We start from the raw sequence: 20,318 nt of genomic DNA, 5'->3' as shown, positions 1-20,318 counted from the left end.
TTGTAACTATATATATAAAGATTAGTAAAATATTATTTTATTTTCATATCCAAAGATATTGTAACATTTCACAAATTTAGAAAGTTTTTAAAAGATTAAACTTTTCGCTTCATAGATTTATATTATCGAGTAAATAATTAAACATTTAGTTTTCGTTTAATTTTTAAAATAAACTATATAGTTTAAAATTTGTTTTTATTGGTTTAAGTTAGTAAAGATTAATTATTGTTAGATAATATGATTTTTCTTATTTAATTTGTTTTATATAATTTTAAAAGTTAACATCAAAAAATATTTAAATTATTAACATATGGAGGTATAATATTACAACATTAAATTATATCTATTTAATATATACTATCTATAAATCTAATGGATCATCTATTGTTTAAATCCAATTATTGATAGCCCAATAAAAATTTATGGTAGACCCAAAATTTAAATCATAAGATTAGAGATTAAATGTAACATGATTTTCTAATAATAGATCCATTAGGTCCATTTTAAAAAACAATCACACATGAATCAAGGTTGTGATTTCTGTTTTAATATATAAGATATCAAAGGCTATTAGATGATATAGAGGCTTCAATTGGTGACCGTTTAATTGAACAGTAAAATGAATAAAATAACGAATAAAAATTCAGTTGAAAAAATAGAAATATTGGAATTTATGTTCATTTTATTTCCCATCGAAATTGGAAGAAGAATTTTTTCTTCATATTTTTTTTCATCCTTGAATAAATAAGAGGAATAGAGTGAGACCCATGTGTCTATAATTTGACAAAAGATTCAACATAATTGGTATAAAAATTGAAAAATAAGAATTTCACCATTATTTTGTTCATAAAATGTGGTCACCAATTTAAGCCAGAATGTTGGTTTATTATGGTTAAGAGATAACCACACTGGTTTAAGGCTCTTTTAGCTTATCTGGAGTACTTAAGAAAGTTGTCACTGAGTTTGGAGAATTAACGCATTAATTCATTTTAGTTTGATAAAGGCTATCACATTACCGAGCGTCTATAATCGACATGGTAATTTGGTTCACTGTGCAAGAGTCATTGTCTGGCTGTTTACTCCAAGTCGAATAAGTTTCAGAAAAATTTCCTATGACGCAATAACCTGGCGGTTTAGGTTGAGGAATATCTTCTGCTTCGCTTCCCAGCATCAAAACAACTGACGACTTCAGTGGTCTATCCTCTACACGTGCTTGAACACACAAGAGTGCAATTTGTAAGCACCGTAGGATTTCACGTGGCCTGAACGTTGGTGATGAAGAATCTATGATGACCGTGTCTACAATCTCTATACCTTGACCTTCTTTCCAATTCCTCCACACCTGTGCATAAAAGTTTAATCTTTTCTTAGTGATATCGTCAGAGATTGAGTGTGCAACACAATCAAGTTAAGAGGTTTCAAGCTTACACATTCGAGAAGATTATGGTCACGGCCCGAGTAGTAGAATCCTTTATTCCTCTTGCCACTTATAATTTCAAGAAGTAAGACACCAAAACTGTATATATCTGACTTTATCGAGAATATCCCATCTAAAGCGTATTCTGGGGACATGTAGCCGCTGCATAGAAAACATTACATAGAAATAGCTATCAGGTTTTAAACTGTATTTGGGCTTCAAAAATAAGATGATGTTTTAACTACTTACTAAGTTCCGACCACCTTCCTCGTGTTAGCTTCCGTCTCATCTCGTCCAAAGATCCTAGCCATTCCGAAGTCCGAAATTTTCGGAGTCATATCTTTATCAAGCAAGATGTTGCTTGCTTTCAAATCCCTATGGATTATTCGAATGGATGAATCATGGTGAAGATACAGAATCCCTCGAGCAATACCATTGATAATATCAAATCTCATTTGCCAATTTAGCATACATCTTCTGCTTAAAACTGCACATCGTTCGTTCGTTCAAAGCAGAATCAATTCAGTTATTATTTTTTGTTGTTATGAAGAGTCGAGGCACTAACCAAAGAGATGAGAATCGAGGCTTAGATTCTCCAAGTACTCGTAGATCAAGATCTTCTCTCCCTCATCAACACAGCATCCAAGAAGTTGGACAAGGTTTATATGTTGAAGCCTTCCAATTAGCCTAACCTCGTTAATGAACTCATTGGTACCTTGAGCTGACATTTCCGATAGTCTCTTCACCGCAATTTCTTGCCCGTCAAGTAACCTGCCCTGGTAACACATATTACATCAATAAAAGAAACAATGGCTTTTAAGCATTTGATTTCAAATAAAACTTAGTATCATGTTTACAGATATTTTTATTTTATATGGTGTCAAGTTTTTTTTTAACAGCTGTCCAAAAAGAAATCAAAGTTAAACTATGTAAACTAGTAATTTTTTTGGATATAACCACGAAAATCTTGTGACATACTTAAAAAAGCTATGAAATGAAAAACAAGGTCATTCGTGTGTAAATTTTGGCAGAAAAACCACGAACGTGGTTAAAATTTTCCATGCCACAGTGACAAAATTATCACAAAATAAGTGGCTAAAATTATGACTAAAGCCACAAAGTATTGATAAGTGGCCACAAGTATACCTTGTAAACAACACCAAAGCCACCTTTTCCGACCTTGTTACAATCAGAAAAATGTTCTGTGGCTATGAGAACATCTTCAAACTCTATCAATGGAACTTCTAAATCTTCTACCTGGTTATCTCCAGACAAGTTTCTTTGTCTTGGTAATACCATCAGGTTCATTAGAACTTGTTTTTTCACTTGACATTTGAACACGTAGAGGATCAGAAAATAAAATAAAAAATTCTGAAAATTAAGTAAAAGTGAAGGTTATTACTGATTTACCGATAGGTGTATATTTTTAAAAGAGCCTTATTTACCTATGGGTGTTTCAGCTGATTTTGCTTGCTTTTGTCTCCTCTTCCAAAAGCAGAACACGATAACACTCAGAATAAGCATAAGGCTGACTCCTATACTCCAACGTATTATTTTTCCATTTCTGACTCTCTCCTCGTCCGAGGAAAGAACTGTAAAGAGTGGTGTCAAAATTTGACAAGCTATTAGTTGACCAACTCGACGGGTTAAGAAATTAGTATGAGATCGCGACATGAAGAAAGAAAAGAAAAATTATATATAAGTATTACAGTATGTCGTATGTAGGTAGTGATGCATGACAGGGAAATATGAATTATGACTTTTCTAATATTTGGTCGTTGTTGTATTACATCTCTTGTGTTTGCAGAATTATCTCACCCATTTTATCTTCTACAGAATTCCTAATCATAAATACTGTATGTTGTTATAAACTTTACAAGATGCTTTATTATAAGTGTCCTTTTATATTTTCATATGTTTGATAATTTTTCTATTATATCCTTATTTTTATTTATTAATTAAAATAAAATAAAATAATGTATTATTTAAGAATATAATAGAGAATTTAATGGTTTTTCAATATGCGAAAAGAACTTTAAATGACATAAAATGAAATATAGGGAATACTAGTTATTAGCCAACTCGTTTCATGGATAATTCGGGTTTAAATAGTTTTGTTTAGTTAACCAACATAAAAATATTTAAAATATTCATTTCTGATTTTTATATCTACTATTATCCCCATGCATGCAAACTGCGGGCTAATAGCTACTGTATTATTTTGTATCTTTTTTGTTTTTTGAAGGAACTATTTTGTATCTTATAATATCATATATTTTGCATCTATATCATCTATTATTATTTTGTTCAATATATGTAGCATAATATTTCCATACAAATGTGCTATCAATGGGATTATTAGCTATCACTATGTTACTATACACTGTTCAATAAAACTTTGTTTTACTCTATAATAATTGGTCTTTTGTTTATTTACTTCTTTGGATGAATAGGTCAGATAATTATTATTTTAAATTTTGAATTTTGAAATAAAAGTATAAAATGATTAATTTTTAAACTCTTATTTAAGCAATTTTCAAACTTAAAATATATGGAAGTAATATTTCCTCTAAATTTTTTTAAAAATATATAAGATATAACTAACAAATTTTTTGTATACTTTATTAATTAAATAAATAAATTACTTATATATAATTTATTTATACCCATATTCATTTATTTAAATATATTTAGGTCACAGTAGATATCTCTGGTTTATAATTCAATTGTGACCAAAATATATTGATTGGTAAACCACAGGAAGAAATTGAGCTAACCTAGATCAACAGTAGCCACTTTGACATAAAGATCTTGACCAGCGAAAGAGTAAGTCCGGGTATCATAGAGCTCTCCTGTCCAAATAAAACAACCCGTCCCGCCTCTTCGAACATCCGCAACGGCGAACGACGTACAGTTACAATCGCTAAGGCACCTCTCTTCACATTTCTTCAAGTCAATTATCCGATCGGCAATAGCCATCTTAGCATCTGGCAACTTCATCTTCCTTATCATTAAAAACCTGTTTCCGCTGCAGCTCAGCGGTGTCCTCCTCACACACCCATCTGATCCTTCTCCCAAGTCCCACTGCTGCCGGTTCATGGGATCAAACCCTTCAAAACAGTTGCATCTAGGTGACGTGCTTAAGGTCCACAGCTTTTATAAGCATCGCAGTCGTCCGTTGGGAAAGTCCAGAAATTGCTCCATCCCCGTGATGGCGGGATCAACGTGAATCGATGGACGTACCCTAAGTCAATGATTGTTAATCTCGAATAGCGACCTCCTCACTGTTTTCGGTATAACCGTAAACCGGGTGATTTCGACCTTCCTCCGGTATGCCACTAAACTCGATTCCATTCCACGGACCGCTCCGTTCCATTTCAACATAGTTTTTCTTCAAAAAAAGTTCGGGCAAGCCCCTTCGAACGTCGAATTTGTACGTGAAATCACCGCTTGAGGGATCATCAAAACTTCTCCATGCAGTGAGGAACCTGTTGCGCCCTGTTTTGTGATCGTAACCTAGTTTCATGTCCGGAAGTAAAGTATCCGTCGGAAAATCGAAACTCTGCCACAAGAACCCACTTGGACTGTCGTTGTTGTGGGAGTATCTCATTACCAAATTTCCGTTAGGGAGAAGCTCTGCCATCACCGGAGATGTCGTTGTTGTTTGAACAAAAAAAATTAAACCATTGATCTCAAAATTATCAATGTGGGACTTTTACCATTTTTAGTAATTTATAGTCGTTTTTAAAAATTCAAAATATAACATATAAGAAAAAAATCTATTTTTTTATTATTTGCTTAATGTGATTATTTAATTTCTTGTAATAATATAAAATTCAACCAAAAAGAGAGAAGATACAAAAATTGTTATCAAATATGTATTACTCATAATAATTAATTGACATATATATGTTAACTATATTAGGTAATTCCGTTACCTTTATTTAAGAAAAAAAATATTATTTTGTACACTACTAATTAATTTGATAGTTAGTTTATTATAAAGCATATTATGTGTTTATATGAACCAATTTATTTTTCTAAAAATTCTAAGAATCAACTTCATGATGATACGTAGCTAAGAAAACATATTGTAATGCTCCATGATTAATATATACTAGGTGATGGCCCGTACCTTGTGCGGGAAAATAAATCCGAAAATATAAAAATGAGTACTTAACTTTGTTTACATGTACAATTTGTCAATTTTATATATTTATAGAATATGTTGAATTTCTATATTTTGGATGATGTAACTAAAAAAAACTTATATGACAAAATAAAAATTACAAATAAAAATACCAAACATAATAAGCACTTTAACCGTTAAATATTCAGCATAAAAATCACACATATATATATATATATATATATATATATATATATATATATATATATATGAATATTAATTACCATGGTAGTCGGGATATATATATGTTATTTATGGAGAAAATATTTGTATAAAAAAACGTCTAAAATTCTTTCTAGAAAGTTGCAACGTTATATCTAAATTACTATTTAGTATACGATCCTAGTTTAAAATTATTCTCTTAAATTTTTTGACTTTAACGTTCTAAATGAAGCATAATAAAAATATTAGTTACCTATAATATAAAAATGAGAAATTATTTAAAATACCATAAATTGGCTACAAATGCAAAGTTATATAGATGATAGAAGGTGCACATGCACCCATGACTTGTTAAAAAAAGTAATGTATTTCTTCACTAGTTGTTGTGACCCAGTAAAACCAACTACTTGATTCGTCTCTGGTTGGCTACCATTTTTTCAAATTAAGTTGAGTCAACTGTAGAATATTTATGAAAATGATTATCTTTTAAAGATAAATTTGATACGTGGTAACAAATTTTTGGTAAAATTAAAATTCCTCTAAAGTTGGTACCAAATCCAACCAAATTTCACGAGTAAATGATTTTTTACTTGAAATATAAGGGCCTGTAGACAAACAAATATGCATCAAATTTTCATGAGTAAGTGAACTTTTGCTTGTAAATATAGGGCATACATAGACAAGTATGCATAATGAGTGCTTGACGTTTATACCTAAAAAAATCACGAATGAACCATAATATACATCATTTAATTTGTAAATTATTAGTCGCAGTTAGTTTATATACAATGACTATACACAATGACTTAATTTGATACTCACTATAATGTATTGTAGCGCGTGGTGCCAAACTTGGTTAATGACTTTGATACTCTCGATAAGATTTTAACCAAACTATTTTTTTCTGAACACAATTAACCGGACCGTATAACGCCATGGCACACGCAAACAACATTTCAAGTGGACTGTGTTGCTAATATTAATCGTGGTGCATGACTTAATCTAAATTGTATTTGCACTAGTAAATACTACATTTTAGGAGACTTGTTGCCTTCTTAAGAAGGAAGGAGGACTGGGCCTCCGATATACTGGACAAGCAAATGGTAAATCTTAAACAACAAGTACTCAAACAAAGACTTGATAAAGGTGATATCACACGTTCAACCACCATTGTCTCCAAGAAAGGCAAGTCAAACAAGAAGACTTCTTCAAATTGACATTCCTGATCGAAACAATAAAGAGGAGGGATAAAAGCCTCCATGGTCAATGAGGTCAGATGGTTAACACCATCAAAACGAGAGACAATAGACATCTTCGCTTATGCTACAAACATAACCATCTTCATCGATATATTTACCTCTACTGTAGTATTTGAAAATAAAAGTATTCAAATCAACTTCTATTTTTTTCCTAAAACGAGGTTACTATTAAAAAGTAACATTCTTTTAATTTTTACTCTATATTTAGAGAATTACTATGTTGAATAAATCTCATGTCTATTATTTTTTTATTTTAGAAAATAACAAATTATATTAGACCTATATGTAGTTAGCTTATTCCATCATATGAAAAACTAAAACATGTAAGAGCAACATTATCGATTGAATTTCTAAGTAGGGTATCTACACCAAATAAAACTAATTATTTATTAAGATTTAGTTATCTAAATAAATTAAAAATGTTTGAAAAAGCTAAATTTATTTCTAAGCTGACAGAGTATATAGAGGGTCTAAAGAGTATTTAAAAGTCATATGAGAACTTTTCTCATGTTTCTCTCCTCAGTATCTCTTATTTTCTATTTTTTCTGTAATTATTGAGATACTCTAAGAGTATGACCGATGAAACTTCCAAGACTAAAAGTAATAGAAGAAGAACTGCTAGACTGGTAAAGCAAATTAATACATTATTTTGCTCAAAAATGAATATTGGTTTTATTTCCAGGTGGTTTGCATAACTATTATATCTTGTATGTCTTTTTTTGTTGCCTTTATGATGAGTACTATATTCGCAGTAGAGACTATACTTTCGAAGTGCCTACATAATAATTCATGGTTAAAGACTTAAAGGCGAATTCATAAAGGCATGTTTATTTTTGTTTGTATACCGTCATTAATGAGAAAAGCTAAAATGTTACGAATAAGAGGCCAATCGCAAATAAAATAATATCTATGGAGAATATTAGCCATATAAGGAAAAACATGAGAGAAATTTGGACCGTTTATTAACATGCATAATATTAAAAATCCAAGATCTTCTTTATTACATACATTGAGGAACTATTTTTTTATAGCATTTTCTACTACAAAATTCGCCGACGATTCCTCATTGATCTGTCCCTGTATTACTTGGGCCTACGTGCAGTCTCCTTGGGCCCCGCCTGTCTTGCCAACTGTTCATTACAAAATCTAATTCAGGTACGTAACTAAACAGTTTTTTTTTTTTGAAACTTAATAACTAAACAGTTACTATGATAAAAAAGTAATCATCACATAATTTGTGATTCATTAAGCATAGTTAATTATTTGCTTGCCTGGAAATATTGTTCAAGCTTCTTTCTCAACGTTGCGTGCTCTTTCTTCAGTTGCTTGAAAGTCCTCAAACATCTGCACTCGTCGCAAGTACGGAATAGTGAGAAAACTATTTAGGGCATTGAAAATTAAATAAAGCAGAAAAGTTCAAGGTTCAACGGATATTGCTGCAATTTTAACTCCATACTTTTCTTGTTAATTTTCACCCGGTGAATTTATATTCCGTTAAAACAGAAGCAAGAAGGTGTAAAGGGAAAGTACCCTTCAGCATTTCCAACTCTGCAGTATTCCCTAAACATAGTGCATTCAGTTTTCACCTTACTCGCACCGATGCTACAAGAAAAAAGCACATTATGTCATTACTAATTACGTTTTAACAAATGCTACTATTTATTATTATATAAAACTATAATAAACATATTTATGTTAAGTCTAGTAAATATCATTAAATCATGAATCAGAGTGGAAGTAATTAATATTCTTGATCGAATATGGAAGTAATTTAAATGTGCTTGTGTTATTTTTGACTTAAACACATACTAAGTACTCAAGTAGTCGCATTTCTATATGTAAATTTATCAAAGTTCAGGGGAAATTTTATACCTTGTGCTGCTGCCCTTAAACTGATGCATGTAATTATCTAGCCGATTGAAATCAAATGATCCTCTTTCCCTGCATTGTTAAAAGTAATTTGTGTACATTAGAAAACTCAAAGTCTTGTTCAAAAATAGAAAAAATAAATATGAAAATTAAAGTTACTCACAAAGCTTGCTCAATGTTACTGATTAATCGAGCTGAATCTTTGAAGTATAATGTTGCAACTTCTTCAACAAAATTAGGGTTTGCATCATCTTGGAGCTCTTCTAACTCTATGAATTGTTCATCGAGATATCCCTGCATGTATTTTTCCATTTGAGTTTTAATTATTATTTTCTTTGAAGAAATTCACAACTGGTACTAATATAAATACTACACTAACACTAAAAAAGAAATTCATATGTTCACAATAAAAGGAATAAACATTGTACCTGATCAAAGAGGGACTGCTTAATGAGTGCCACTTGCCTCTGCATTTTTGTTTGAATTTTTGTGAAAATTTAGCAACAAGTGAGTATACCAATCTTCTAATTCCTTTTTTTCTATGTTAGGTAATTCTAGTGGCGGTGCTATACTGAAACGGTGGACATCTGAGATATATATAGGGGAAGAATATAATATTAATTATTAATTTCATATTACATAAAAAGGTGAAAGCAGAAAAGAAGAGAATATTTATATAAATGATGGGAACCTGCAACGTAAGGGACATGGATTGTACGTATTCTACGACGCGCACACAATTGATGTATTCGTTATTATCAGCTTATTTCGGTGAGAAATGGATGCATTTTCGATATAATCTACTTTATTTAATACTCCTTCAGTTTTGTATAGTGGCGATGTAAAGGAAAATACATAATAATTGACTTATATTTTCCAGTTTATTTTTTACATATTAAAATATGGTTAGATGTATAAATAATAATATTTATTTAAAAATATATAAAATTAATTCTTTCTTAATTTATATATACAAATATAAAATAACACTGTGAAACAAATAGAGTAATATATTGCTCGTAGAGTCAAATGGTATGTATAGTAGTGTCTAAGTTTAAGTTTATGATAAGTCGATTTCAATATATTAGAGAATTATTAAAGTAGATTGTTCAGTTAATGACGGCAAAAAAGATTGTTCACTTAATTACGTGTCCTTTTATGAAAAATGAATACTACTGTAGTTGATCGATCTATTGCTTCTAAATTAATAAATTAATCAAAGGATCTCATGAATGGCGAATAAATATAATATATTATTTAATTAGGTACATCATAAACAGGTAAATTTCGAATTTATAACCTAAGGCCAGCTCCAATGGAACTGCAAAACACTATTTTAGTGTGATTTTTGCATCAAATTATTTTCAATGGAACTGTAAAAATCACATCACTAAAATTTGACATCAAATTTGGTGTGATACTATTCACTACACTAAAACACTATTCATCCCACTAAAATACTATTTACTTATTTTATTACTAAAACATACAATTAAATAAATGATAAATAAAAAACTTAATACATATAATATTATAAAATAGTTTTAGTGTGAAGTTTAGTGTTATGGTTGGAGAAGACTTTGGTTTTAGTATTGAAATTACACTAAAATAGTGTGATTTTAACACTAAAATAGTGTTTGTGGTTTGAGATGCCCTAAAAACTAATCGTTGCACTATACGAAACACATCTTTGGGAATGGGGGCAAAATATATACTAATAAAATGTATTTGATTTTTTTTTTTATAATTTTAAAGAGTATACAATTCAAGAGAAATATATTCTTAACAATGACCATATCCGTATTGATTAATTAATTACTGAATATTTTATACATGTTTCTACACAATTTTCCTTACTAGCATTTTTTTATACATTCTTGAATGGCTTTGATTCTCACAAACAAGCACTCTCATTAAAACTGAGCGTTTAATCACATGATTACTGAAAGTAACAAAGATATATACATCACTTATATGACTTACAAAACACTTATATGACTAAATAGGAAAAAAACTTTATCTATCATAGTATTAGCGTACTAAACTCCAAAACATCCAAATGTGAGAAGCAACTGATATGTGTGTGAAAGTTAAATACTTTCTCTAATTAACGGCAACACCAAAATTGTTGAGAGACAAAAACGAGTTAATTAAACATGTCAAATAATTATTGTAATTTCTAATTTATAAAATATTATGATTGTATTAATCAACGAGAATGTTAGTTTAAAGAAGTTCTAGAACATGAATTAATTGTCAAATTATTTTATTAAACACTTAAATAAAATAGCCACTTTATTGTACAGATGTTTTTGCGAGTTTGATTTTTCCACCACATTAGTCGGATAAATTTAGTTCTGAAACAATAATTATGAGATAAATTCATTTAGTTAATTAGGAAGAAAGTTATCAATCGCAACGAACACAATACTGAATTACCAAAAACGTGTTTTGAACTACTAGTTATATTTATGTTTATCAAAATAAGAGGTTGATTTCAGTTGGGTGCACATATAATATAATAATATGTAACGTTCCTACCGTCTATGATTAATTTTTCCATGCAATTCATTTGGTTTCATTCCATATAATAAATGGTGCCTTAGTTTTTGGAGGTTCAAAACATTTGTCTACTGACTTTTTAATCACTTCATAATATTTTTGTGCTTTGGTTTCACTCGCACAACATTGGTGAATTACTTCTCAATAAGTCATCCATCGTTTGACTACTCAATCTCAATCACATTTAGTTTAAAGTTTTCTCTGGATAAATAGCTGAAAGATAAATAGACTCTCGTGACATAGATAGACAAATCAATTCAAAAACCATTTCACATATATCACAAGCTGAGATGTTACAATATAATTACCATTCTTACAGAACGCAACATCTTCGTTGTGTCCCAGGAACGTAATTCATGTTAGTGTAAGCCCACATAAGACCCTTTACTCATCTTGTTTTAGTTCTTATACCACTTGTAATGCTTCGACCGCTTGCTAATGGGTTTTTTATGTCCGCTCACTCGGTTTGTGGATCATATTTTGTATGACAGGTGGTACGTTAATTTTCGGAGGCTCAAAATATTTGGTTACTAATCATGTAATCACCATATAATATTTTCATGTGTTTTGATCTCATTCACATAATATCGCAGATAGATCATTCATCATTTAACTACTCAAACTCAAACACGCTTAAACATTGAAATCTTCTCTAAACAAATAACCAAAACAAATGTATCTTGATGTTATAAATAATTAAATAAATTCTCTTTTTATAAAAAAAAAAATTAAAGAAATTCTCTTAAACTATTTTACATATAATACACACCACAATGTTGTATACAAAGTGGGAGAACTTTTGAACTTGAAATCCAGTTATAGTTACTATTTTTCAGAGTAATCAGAATACTTAACGTTAACCTTCACATCCATAACTAAATACAATTTTATTATATAAAGATCTTGTTATTGACAAAAAAAAATCAAGTTATCAATAAAGTTTATTTAATACATCATAGTTTCAACTCCTATATTAAACACTGAAAATTATTAACAAAACCTTGAAAGCATAGTCTAAATTTGAATATGAAATTTGTATACTTCATTTTTTTATTAGTCGGAATAGTCCTACACCAAAACCTAGACTAATTCCTAGCTAGGAATGTGGAAATTTCGATTGTTTTTTGCTACTTAGGATGTCTACAAATGACTAGTCATAATTAAATCACAGATTAAACCATAATCGCCAACTAAAAGAACGAATCCTCAACCATTAATTTAACAACATGAACTGGTTAAAATCTATCTAACAACAAAAACTTTGAAGGTGTGTGCAAGTGAGAGTGTGTTGAGGAAGGGTCAGTGCTTGTGCGGACGCGTGCGGATCATACTTCTAATTAATTTTTCTAATCCCTTATATAATAAAACGTAAGTCGCTTGACGAATCAAATTCTGACAAGTGGAATTTAAAAAAAAAAAATTAAAACAAGATAATGCTTGGAAGAAAAAAAATTCCGTTTTACCAATCACTAAAAACTACCCACTAAAAACTACCCACCAATTTTTTTTGCCCATGATCTTTCTTTGCCAATTCTCTTATATCTCTCAAATTTCTCTTATATTAGATAAAAAATGTCAGGGAAACCTACCTCCGATATATAAAAAAACAGATTATGAAAGACCTATATATTCTCCTTCTTCAATTTCAAAATCTTAATTCATAATTAGGATCATATTGAATGTATCCAGTGCTCATATCAATTTCTAAGTATGGATCTCAACAACCTATAGTTCTCAGTTGTTACTACGGCGGAGCACGACCTTGCTTCGTTGGAACCCGTTTAGAACTATAAAAGTTTGAGAACTTAAGGTCATGGTGAATTTCATGAGCTGAAAACTCGACTTGAGCAAAGAGACTTAAAAAAGAGAAAGAAAGAAAGAGCAGGAAGATAGAAGTCAATCACAAATGCATGCAAGCATTTGTAAAATCAGAAGAAGGGTTTTTGATAAAAGGTAATTTCTCTTCGTGGGTATACTTTTTTGTTCTTCTTCTTTGTATGTATACTTTACATATATAATTTTGGTTAAAAGAAATTGAAACATGAAAAATCATTATGCTCATGCCTTCATCAAAATGATGGGTGGCTGTCCATTAATATTTGTAATACTTTTTTTTTCTAACTAAAATGTATATAAGTCTTTTACTATGATGATGTCAAATTAACATGTCAATAAAAAAAAAAAAATATATATATATATATATTCAACATACATTAAGTAGTAAAACAATTTAGTTAACTGAAATATGTTTTATTTGCAAGTAAAATTATTCTCATGCGAAGCATGGGATCAATACTAGTATTATAAAAGTTACAAGTTAATGGAGGATATGAATATTATGAAATAGGTGACAAAAAAGAGAGAATAAGATACATATGGCCAACGAAAAATAAAATAACAATAAACCATAAATTTCTGTTATTGGAAATTAGGAACACGTATCTAAAAAGGAAAAAAAAACTGAACCAAAAGCAGAGCACATTGCAAGTGTGATCTAAATGATTGACACAAAGACACATACGATCTTTTTATCATTACAGCATAATTGTTCCTTCTCTCTCTGTCTCTTACGCTCTCAGACAAGCATCGTGACATCGAATTACAGAAGAGAGAGATTGATCATATACTCCCAACTTTAATTATTCTTCCGCCCACCAAAAACCAATCTCAAATAAAGACTTGTCTAGTACATACTGTGGGTGTAAGTGGGTTTAGAATATAAGTTTTATTATTGCTTGCTGTCTCATCTCGATTATTCTCCTTAATTCCGACCTTCACTGTAGCAGAAATTACACTATTGAATAGTATCAACAAAAATGAGAAAAATCATTTTTTCAAAAAAAAAAAAAATGAGAAAAATCATGCCAAAAAAAAACTATTTTTTTTGAAACACTGCCAAAAACTATTCAATCATTAGCATGATAAATTTCTATAACATACTCCCTTTATTTAAATTTTCTTAAAACTGATTACCCTTTTGTATATTTATAAGTTGTAAGGCTCTCTAATTTTAACTGGTCAGGAGATGATATGTAGAATTTAATTTTCATGTACTATTAGAAAATCAATAGACAATTTAAACTAGATTGGTGATACTTTCTCCTTTTGTACATTTTGAAAAACAATACAATTTCAAATATTTTTTAATAAATGTAATAAATAAATTTATTTATAATTAATATATAAATAAAATTAGTATTAAATTATTTTTATTCAATATTTACATCAAAATATAAAACGATACTTCTTACAAACAAAAAGGTTAAATGGCACTTTTGGGGAAAAAAATGGAAGGAATGTAACTTAACATATGAATAAGACAAAAATCAGCCTTGTAATGTTTTAGAAGTCTAGCTAGTTCCACCGTTAGTTTTATATGATTAAAAGATTAATAGATGTTTTAATAGATTTTTAAGACTATAGATATTCTCTGGAAAGTTGTATTAAGATTTTTTGTTGGATCTACATGATGCGAAATTTTTGCTACTAAAATCATAGTAAGTAGCTATTAGCACCTAATTTAAACTAAGTACTTTATAAAGTGCACAACAATGTTGACTTGACTGAAGATGACTAGTTTCAAAATCGAATGTCGACACGGAAGCAGATTTTTCTTGCTGATTACTCTATTAAAGTTTCTTCTCAGCAATACAAATTCAAAAAAATCACATTATATGAAACCGGTAACTTCAATCATCTATCACGCTCTTAGATATAAAGTATATGCTATTATTTTTTTATCCTCCATCACTTTCATGAATAATTACACCCCCGATCATTATGAACATTATTCCCCCCAATCCGAAAAGCTATAATCACATAAATTATTTAAACCAAATAAATCATCCGATAACGACTAATCATAATCATAAAAGTAAAATAAAAAGAGTCGAGTTTAGGTTAAATCATAGGGGACCGACTTCCGACATAACTATGAAATAGCTAATTTCATTTACTTATCCCAAATAAACATACTGCTCTCCAATTATGAGTAGATCTCGTGGTTGAAAGTTGGGGTGGACATTCGGGTTTGGTTCGAGTCTATCTAGATTTTAAGTTTTTGGAGTTAAAAATTCTAGTCTTATGAGTATTTATAAATTTTGGTTCGGATTCGGTTCAGATTTTTGGAAGTTTGGTTTGGGTTCGGATAACCCATTTAAATTATTTTTTAAAATTTAAAATTTATATGTACTTTAAATTTCTCAATACTTAAAAATAAAATAAAATATAACATAAATACCTAAGTTTCATATAAAATTTGGTTTGGATTGAATATTTGGATCGAGAATCATTAGATATTTTAAGTATTTTTGGTGTTTTGAGTATTGTGTAACAATTTTAGATATTTACTATTCACCATTAGTATATATTTTCAAATATTTTGGACAATTTAAAAATATTTTATATATTCTGAATAGTTTTTGGATATTAAATCTAACATAACTTATATATATTTAAGTATATAAATCTGATTCAGATATATTATGATACTTCAAATATTTTAGTTCGGATTAGATTCAGTTCCGGTTTTATTGATACTAAATTTTTGAACCCATTCGGATATTTAACCAGTTTCGGTTTCAGTACTATTTTTACGGATCAGATTCATGTTTTTTGCCCAAGTTGAAAGTTAAAGCAAAACAATCACTAAGTATAAATGTAAATGGTGCGAACAAGATGGTCACTGCGATAATTAAAGTGCTATCGGAAGTTTGACTACTGTGTTAGTTACCAGAGTCGGCCGGCATATAATTAGAGGCTACAATCATTCCTAAAAGCTCGGCATTTTAAAAAATAGTGTTTCCTTCTTGTTCTTGATATCCCCCAATATTGTTATGCCGTTGATATCATATGCAGTTTTATTCTTGGATAGCATATATACTTGCATAATTTAGTACTTAATTAACATGAACTCATGAATGCATCTATTAATTATGGTTCGAAAGAGGAGATCCAACTAAACCAAAAGTACCTTCAAAGAGGTGACGGACTCATATATGCATCTAACGATGTATTGTTCTTAATAAGATTTGTGTTGTCGCTTAGTGTGATTTGATGTTTTGCTTATATTGCTTGTTGATTTTTTTTTTTTTTTGGTTGAAAGAACACAGTTTGTTGAGTCGCATAGACATAAGGGTTTGCACAGCATATGACTGTAGTGGCATGTGCTCGTGCAGCATCAAACGCTTCTACATATATAATTGACGACACACCCGTGATTACTATAGGTTGGATCCATTAAGAACATCAACTTATTAAAAAGGGAAAACGAATATAAACTATGTACTGGTCGTTCGAGAAACGATAGAGGCATTGAAGCACAAGAAAGGAACATAGTTAAAAGAGTGTGAATACACATTTAGAGAAATGTTGGCACAATTTTACTATTTTAGAATTAGAGAGTGACTTGTTTGGAATATTATTGGGGGCAGAATTGCAATCATTTACAAATTAAATTCGACTTTTTTTTTGTGTGAAATTATTCTCAAGCAGCATTGATTCTCTTTCTATCTCCTATTCATTCTTGATTTGATTTTTGGCTTTGCCATTATTGAAAGCAGCTCCACACCAAAGAACCAATACTCTTCTCTTTTATTTTCTTAATTCTATTTCCCTTATATCCATTTTAATGTTCGACTAGAACATTCAACAGTAGAACTAGTTGTACGGAAAACATTTAATATTTGATTTGTAACATTTCTTATTGTCGAATCTCTAAATAAATAAATAAACATGAAGAGACATTAAAAAGAGGAGTATTATAACGTGCGGTTATCTTATGCAAGTATGACGTGATGCTGTGTGACTATTTGGTGAATGGTAACTCTAATGTTACAGTTTGATATGTTCTTTCTTTGTAAGTACGCTGAACTCTAATGGCTTATGTCTTGGTTTGTTTCCTCCTAGAACCAACAAGAATTTTCAGATGGCCTGAATCGCACTGTTGCCTTTACTCAAATCCGAACTATTAACCGAGCCATTTGAGTAAAACGCAGATGGCCTTGAGGGCTCTCCTATAAGCCTTAGAGATAGCGGGCATGGAGAGTTGGAAGTCTCGTTTTCATGTCTTGTAGTCATTCATATGCTAACCTGAGACATACCGGCCATCTTGTCCATGTTCACACGTTCTTTAGCAAATCCAGGTTTTGGTTTTAGGACATGGTGCTGCTGAGAAGAAGTCTCAGCTTCCAAGGAATGCTCTGTTCCTTGAAGTGAAGTGGAACTCGCAGGGAGCCAAATCGTGCAAGTGACTGGGAAACAAGGAGGAAAGTAACCGCTTGGTACTAGCATTGTTGAAAGACCGTTTGATGGTTCTATGGCTTCCTCAAGTTCCCCCTGTGGTGGCGCCGTGGTTGTGACCACTTCAGATTCTGTAGTATTATTGAGTGAGAGCTCTAGTGAAGGAAGGTAGGTTTTGTTTTTGAGCTCCTTGCTTGGAGAGGAAGTGTCTTCCTGTGTTGGTGATGAATCCGTTACCTAAAGAAAGCAGAACAGAGGAGATAGTCAATACAAGTTACCAAGCATTTCCATCGCTCTTTTCCAGCCGGATAAAACATTCGTCTTAGCTCCCAAGTTTTAAATGTTTAATATATATATATATATAGGTCTTCCGGTCCCAAACTATCTACAACATATATATGCATGGATCATGATCCAGCTTTTATACCGTAATTGTTTCATGCCCATAGATCTCAGGCCCGGCCCTTTATCACTAAGAGATGATGCTAACTAACCATGTCAAATAAGCTAGAACGTCTTTTCCTGCGGCTGGAACAAGTATGGCGGATGAAATACTTTTGAGCATGGCTAGCCACTTGCGTAGGAGTTCTTGACATTACATAGTTTCTTGATATACCACGCCAATCTCCTTTACCTAGCTTCCGAAGACCCACTAAGAATAGTCTGTGCTCCTCCTCGGTCCAAGGAACACCTGTAAACCCCACTTAAACATGTCAAATTACATCACATCACATTCAATAACGCTTAAGCACACATAACCATAGACTCCATGCTCAACAACATGGTACACAAAATGAGATGATGCTTTCCCACAAACAACTTCACTAAACCGGTGGTACGACACAATCAATTTCAGTAGTAAAACGATACCTCTCTTCCTCTCCACACGACGGTGGATAGGCCCGAAACCACGAGCTGGTTCATCTGATAAGTACTCTTCGTTATCTTGATTCGAGTACCGCGCGTGATCCGATAACGGCGAGTCGCTGTGATTGCCCGTCGCTAAAGGAAACGACGGAGACACACGGTGGTGCTCGGCCAATGCAGAGAGATTACCCATTGTCAAGAATCAATATCGCAGATTCAGTCTTAGTTATCACTCGATTAGATTCTTTAGTTGATTGTTGATTAGCTTAGATCGGATTCTTTTGTTGCAAATAGATCAAACACACAAGATTGTTTACCCAGACTTCGTTGCCTACTGTCTGGGGAGAGATCCAAACTCTCAAGCTTTCACTAGATCATATGTGAGTATACAGATTACAAAGAGCTTACAGCGGATTCTTGTTTCAGGTTAACTTGACACTGAAGTAACCGGAGAACAAGCGCTGTATCTGAAAATGCACCACCGGCAATCAGAGTCGTGAGAGAAGATCAGGTAAGCTCCTTCACCGTCGCTTCTTCGTCTCTTCTCTCTCGCGTAGCTCTCTCTCTTTCTCTGTATCTGATCTCGTGTAACAGAAAAGTCTAACAAACTTTTCTTATCTTCTCAGGTTATGAAGATGATCAATGATCCTCAAAACGATGCCGTTCTCTTTAACTGATCAAGACTCAGTTGTGTGGCTTTGCTTCACTAAGCCCCAAACCACATTAGTCAGCGGCCCACTAGAGATAGCCCAAACCGAGATAGTGATACTCGACAACTCAGCTCACAATCTCCACCTTTGTCGGTAACACTTCTCTTTCTCTGTCGAACATATCTCCTCAGAACTTTCTTGAATCAACCTTCAAGCTCAATTGATCACTACTGTAGTTATCGCTGTTTCATCAACTCCACCTCTTCATTCATCTGTCGTATCATACACCCTGATTCACTCAACCATAGATGACTGACCTCATCAACCCGAATCAGAAAACTTCTCCTGACGCAGTACTTCCTCTGAATTTCTATAATCCGAAGACCGAGAGCCTCAACCGATTCTCATTATACATCCACGTAAGTGTTTTCCTCTTCGTCACAGTGCTTGAGTAACCTTCAGACTTTAACCAGTTCTGAAACCTTGTCGAAATGACTGTCTAATCCTTTAGACGTTGAATCAAGCTTACATATACCTGTTAGCTGACTCGTTTTATTATGCTCCTTCTTCCGAGGTATCTAATCGACTTGACCCTCAAGGAGCTCCACCAGCTTGGATTAAGCCACCAACTTGAGTTGGCCCAGACATCGCTCGAAAGCATTTCCAGGTAAACTCTTAGTCAGAAAATCTGAAGCATTTAGGGTAGTGTGAACTTTCTGTAGATCAACTAAACCTTCGCGGACCTTGTCTCGGATGAAATTGTACTTAGTATCCATATGCTTAGTTCGAAAATGGTAGACTGCATTCTTAGCTAAGCATACTGCACTCTGTGAGTCACAAAACAACTTAAAGCTGCTGAACTTAAACCCCAATTCATCACAGATCTTTAAAAGCCACTTCCCTTCCTTAGCTGCTTCCGTTAGAGCCATATACTCAGCTTCTGTGGTTGATAATGCTACCACAGACTGAAGTGTTGATCTCCAACTTACAGTATTCCCCCCTACTTGAAACACATACGCTGAGACTGACCTTCTACCATCCAAGTCAGCAGAATAGTCTGAGTCACTGTACCCTACTATGTCAAACTGATCTTGTTTGGTAAA

At 31.8% G+C, this 20,318-nt stretch overlaps 2 protein-coding genes and 1 pseudogene across 2 annotated transcripts; all 3 read right to left on the bottom strand.

Moving 5' to 3' along the window:
• Positions 1-962: 962 nt before the first annotated feature.
• LOC103860179 lies at positions 963-7,671 on the bottom strand (annotated as a pseudogene).
• A 238-nt stretch (positions 7,672-7,909) lies between these two features.
• On the bottom strand, positions 7,910-17,529 carry LOC103859666 (histidine-containing phosphotransfer protein 4). The gene is made up of 6 exons (XM_009137235.2): positions 9,325-17,529; positions 9,060-9,190; positions 8,900-8,968; positions 8,558-8,629; positions 8,299-8,371; positions 7,910-8,157 (listed from the first exon to the last, which is right to left on the bottom strand). Exons 1-6 carry the CDS (start codon positions 9,367-9,369, stop codon positions 8,110-8,112), a joined length of 438 nt encoding a protein of 145 aa, XP_009135483.1. The 5' UTR covers positions 9,370-17,529; the 3' UTR covers positions 7,910-8,109.
• A 7-nt stretch (positions 17,530-17,536) lies between these two features.
• Positions 17,537-18,758, bottom strand: LOC103860178 (transcription factor MYBS3). The gene is made up of 3 exons (XM_033287349.1): positions 18,431-18,758; positions 18,193-18,389; positions 17,537-17,935 (listed from the first exon to the last, which is right to left on the bottom strand). The coding sequence occupies exons 1-3, from the start codon at positions 18,756-18,758 to the stop codon at positions 17,537-17,539; spliced, it is 924 nt and encodes a 307-aa protein (XP_033143240.1).
• Between the last annotated feature and the right edge of the window lie 1,560 nt (positions 18,759-20,318).

The sequence above is a fragment of the Brassica rapa genome, chromosome A03, assembly GCF_000309985.2.
Source record: "Brassica rapa cultivar Chiifu-401-42 chromosome A03, CAAS_Brap_v3.01, whole genome shotgun sequence".
Lineage (NCBI taxonomy): Eukaryota > Viridiplantae > Streptophyta > Magnoliopsida > Brassicales > Brassicaceae > Brassica > Brassica rapa.
The sequence above is the reverse complement of the archived record's forward strand: the minus strand, read 5'-3'. Positions and strand labels throughout refer to the sequence as shown.

What these genes read in the sequence shown, in the direction of transcription:
- LOC103859666 (XM_009137235.2), bottom strand. Translation starts at nt 9,369, where the DNA reads ATGCAGAGGCAAGTGGCACTCATTAAGCAGTCCCTCTTTGATCAG. An exon ending in AGTAACATTGAGCAAGCTTT is followed by an intron (nt 8,969 to 9,059) that starts GTGAGTAACTTT and finishes TTAACAATGCAG; the next exon opens with GGAAAGAGGATCATTTGATT. An exon ending in TTTAAGGGCAGCAGCACAAG is followed by an intron (nt 8,630 to 8,899) that starts GTATAAAATTTC and finishes TTTTTCTTGTAG; the next exon opens with CATCGGTGCGAGTAAGGTGA.
- LOC103860178 (XM_033287349.1), bottom strand. Translation starts at nt 18,758, where the DNA reads ATGGGTAATCTCTCTGCATTGGCCGAGCACCACCGTGTGTCTCCGTCG. An exon ending in GTGCTTAAGCGTTATTGAAT is followed by an intron (nt 18,390 to 18,430) that starts GTGATGTGATGT and finishes TGGGGTTTACAG; the next exon opens with GTGTTCCTTGGACCGAGGAG. An exon ending in GTTCTAGCTTATTTGACATG is followed by an intron (nt 17,936 to 18,192) that starts GTTAGTTAGCAT and finishes TGCTTTCTTTAG; the next exon opens with GTAACGGATTCATCACCAAC.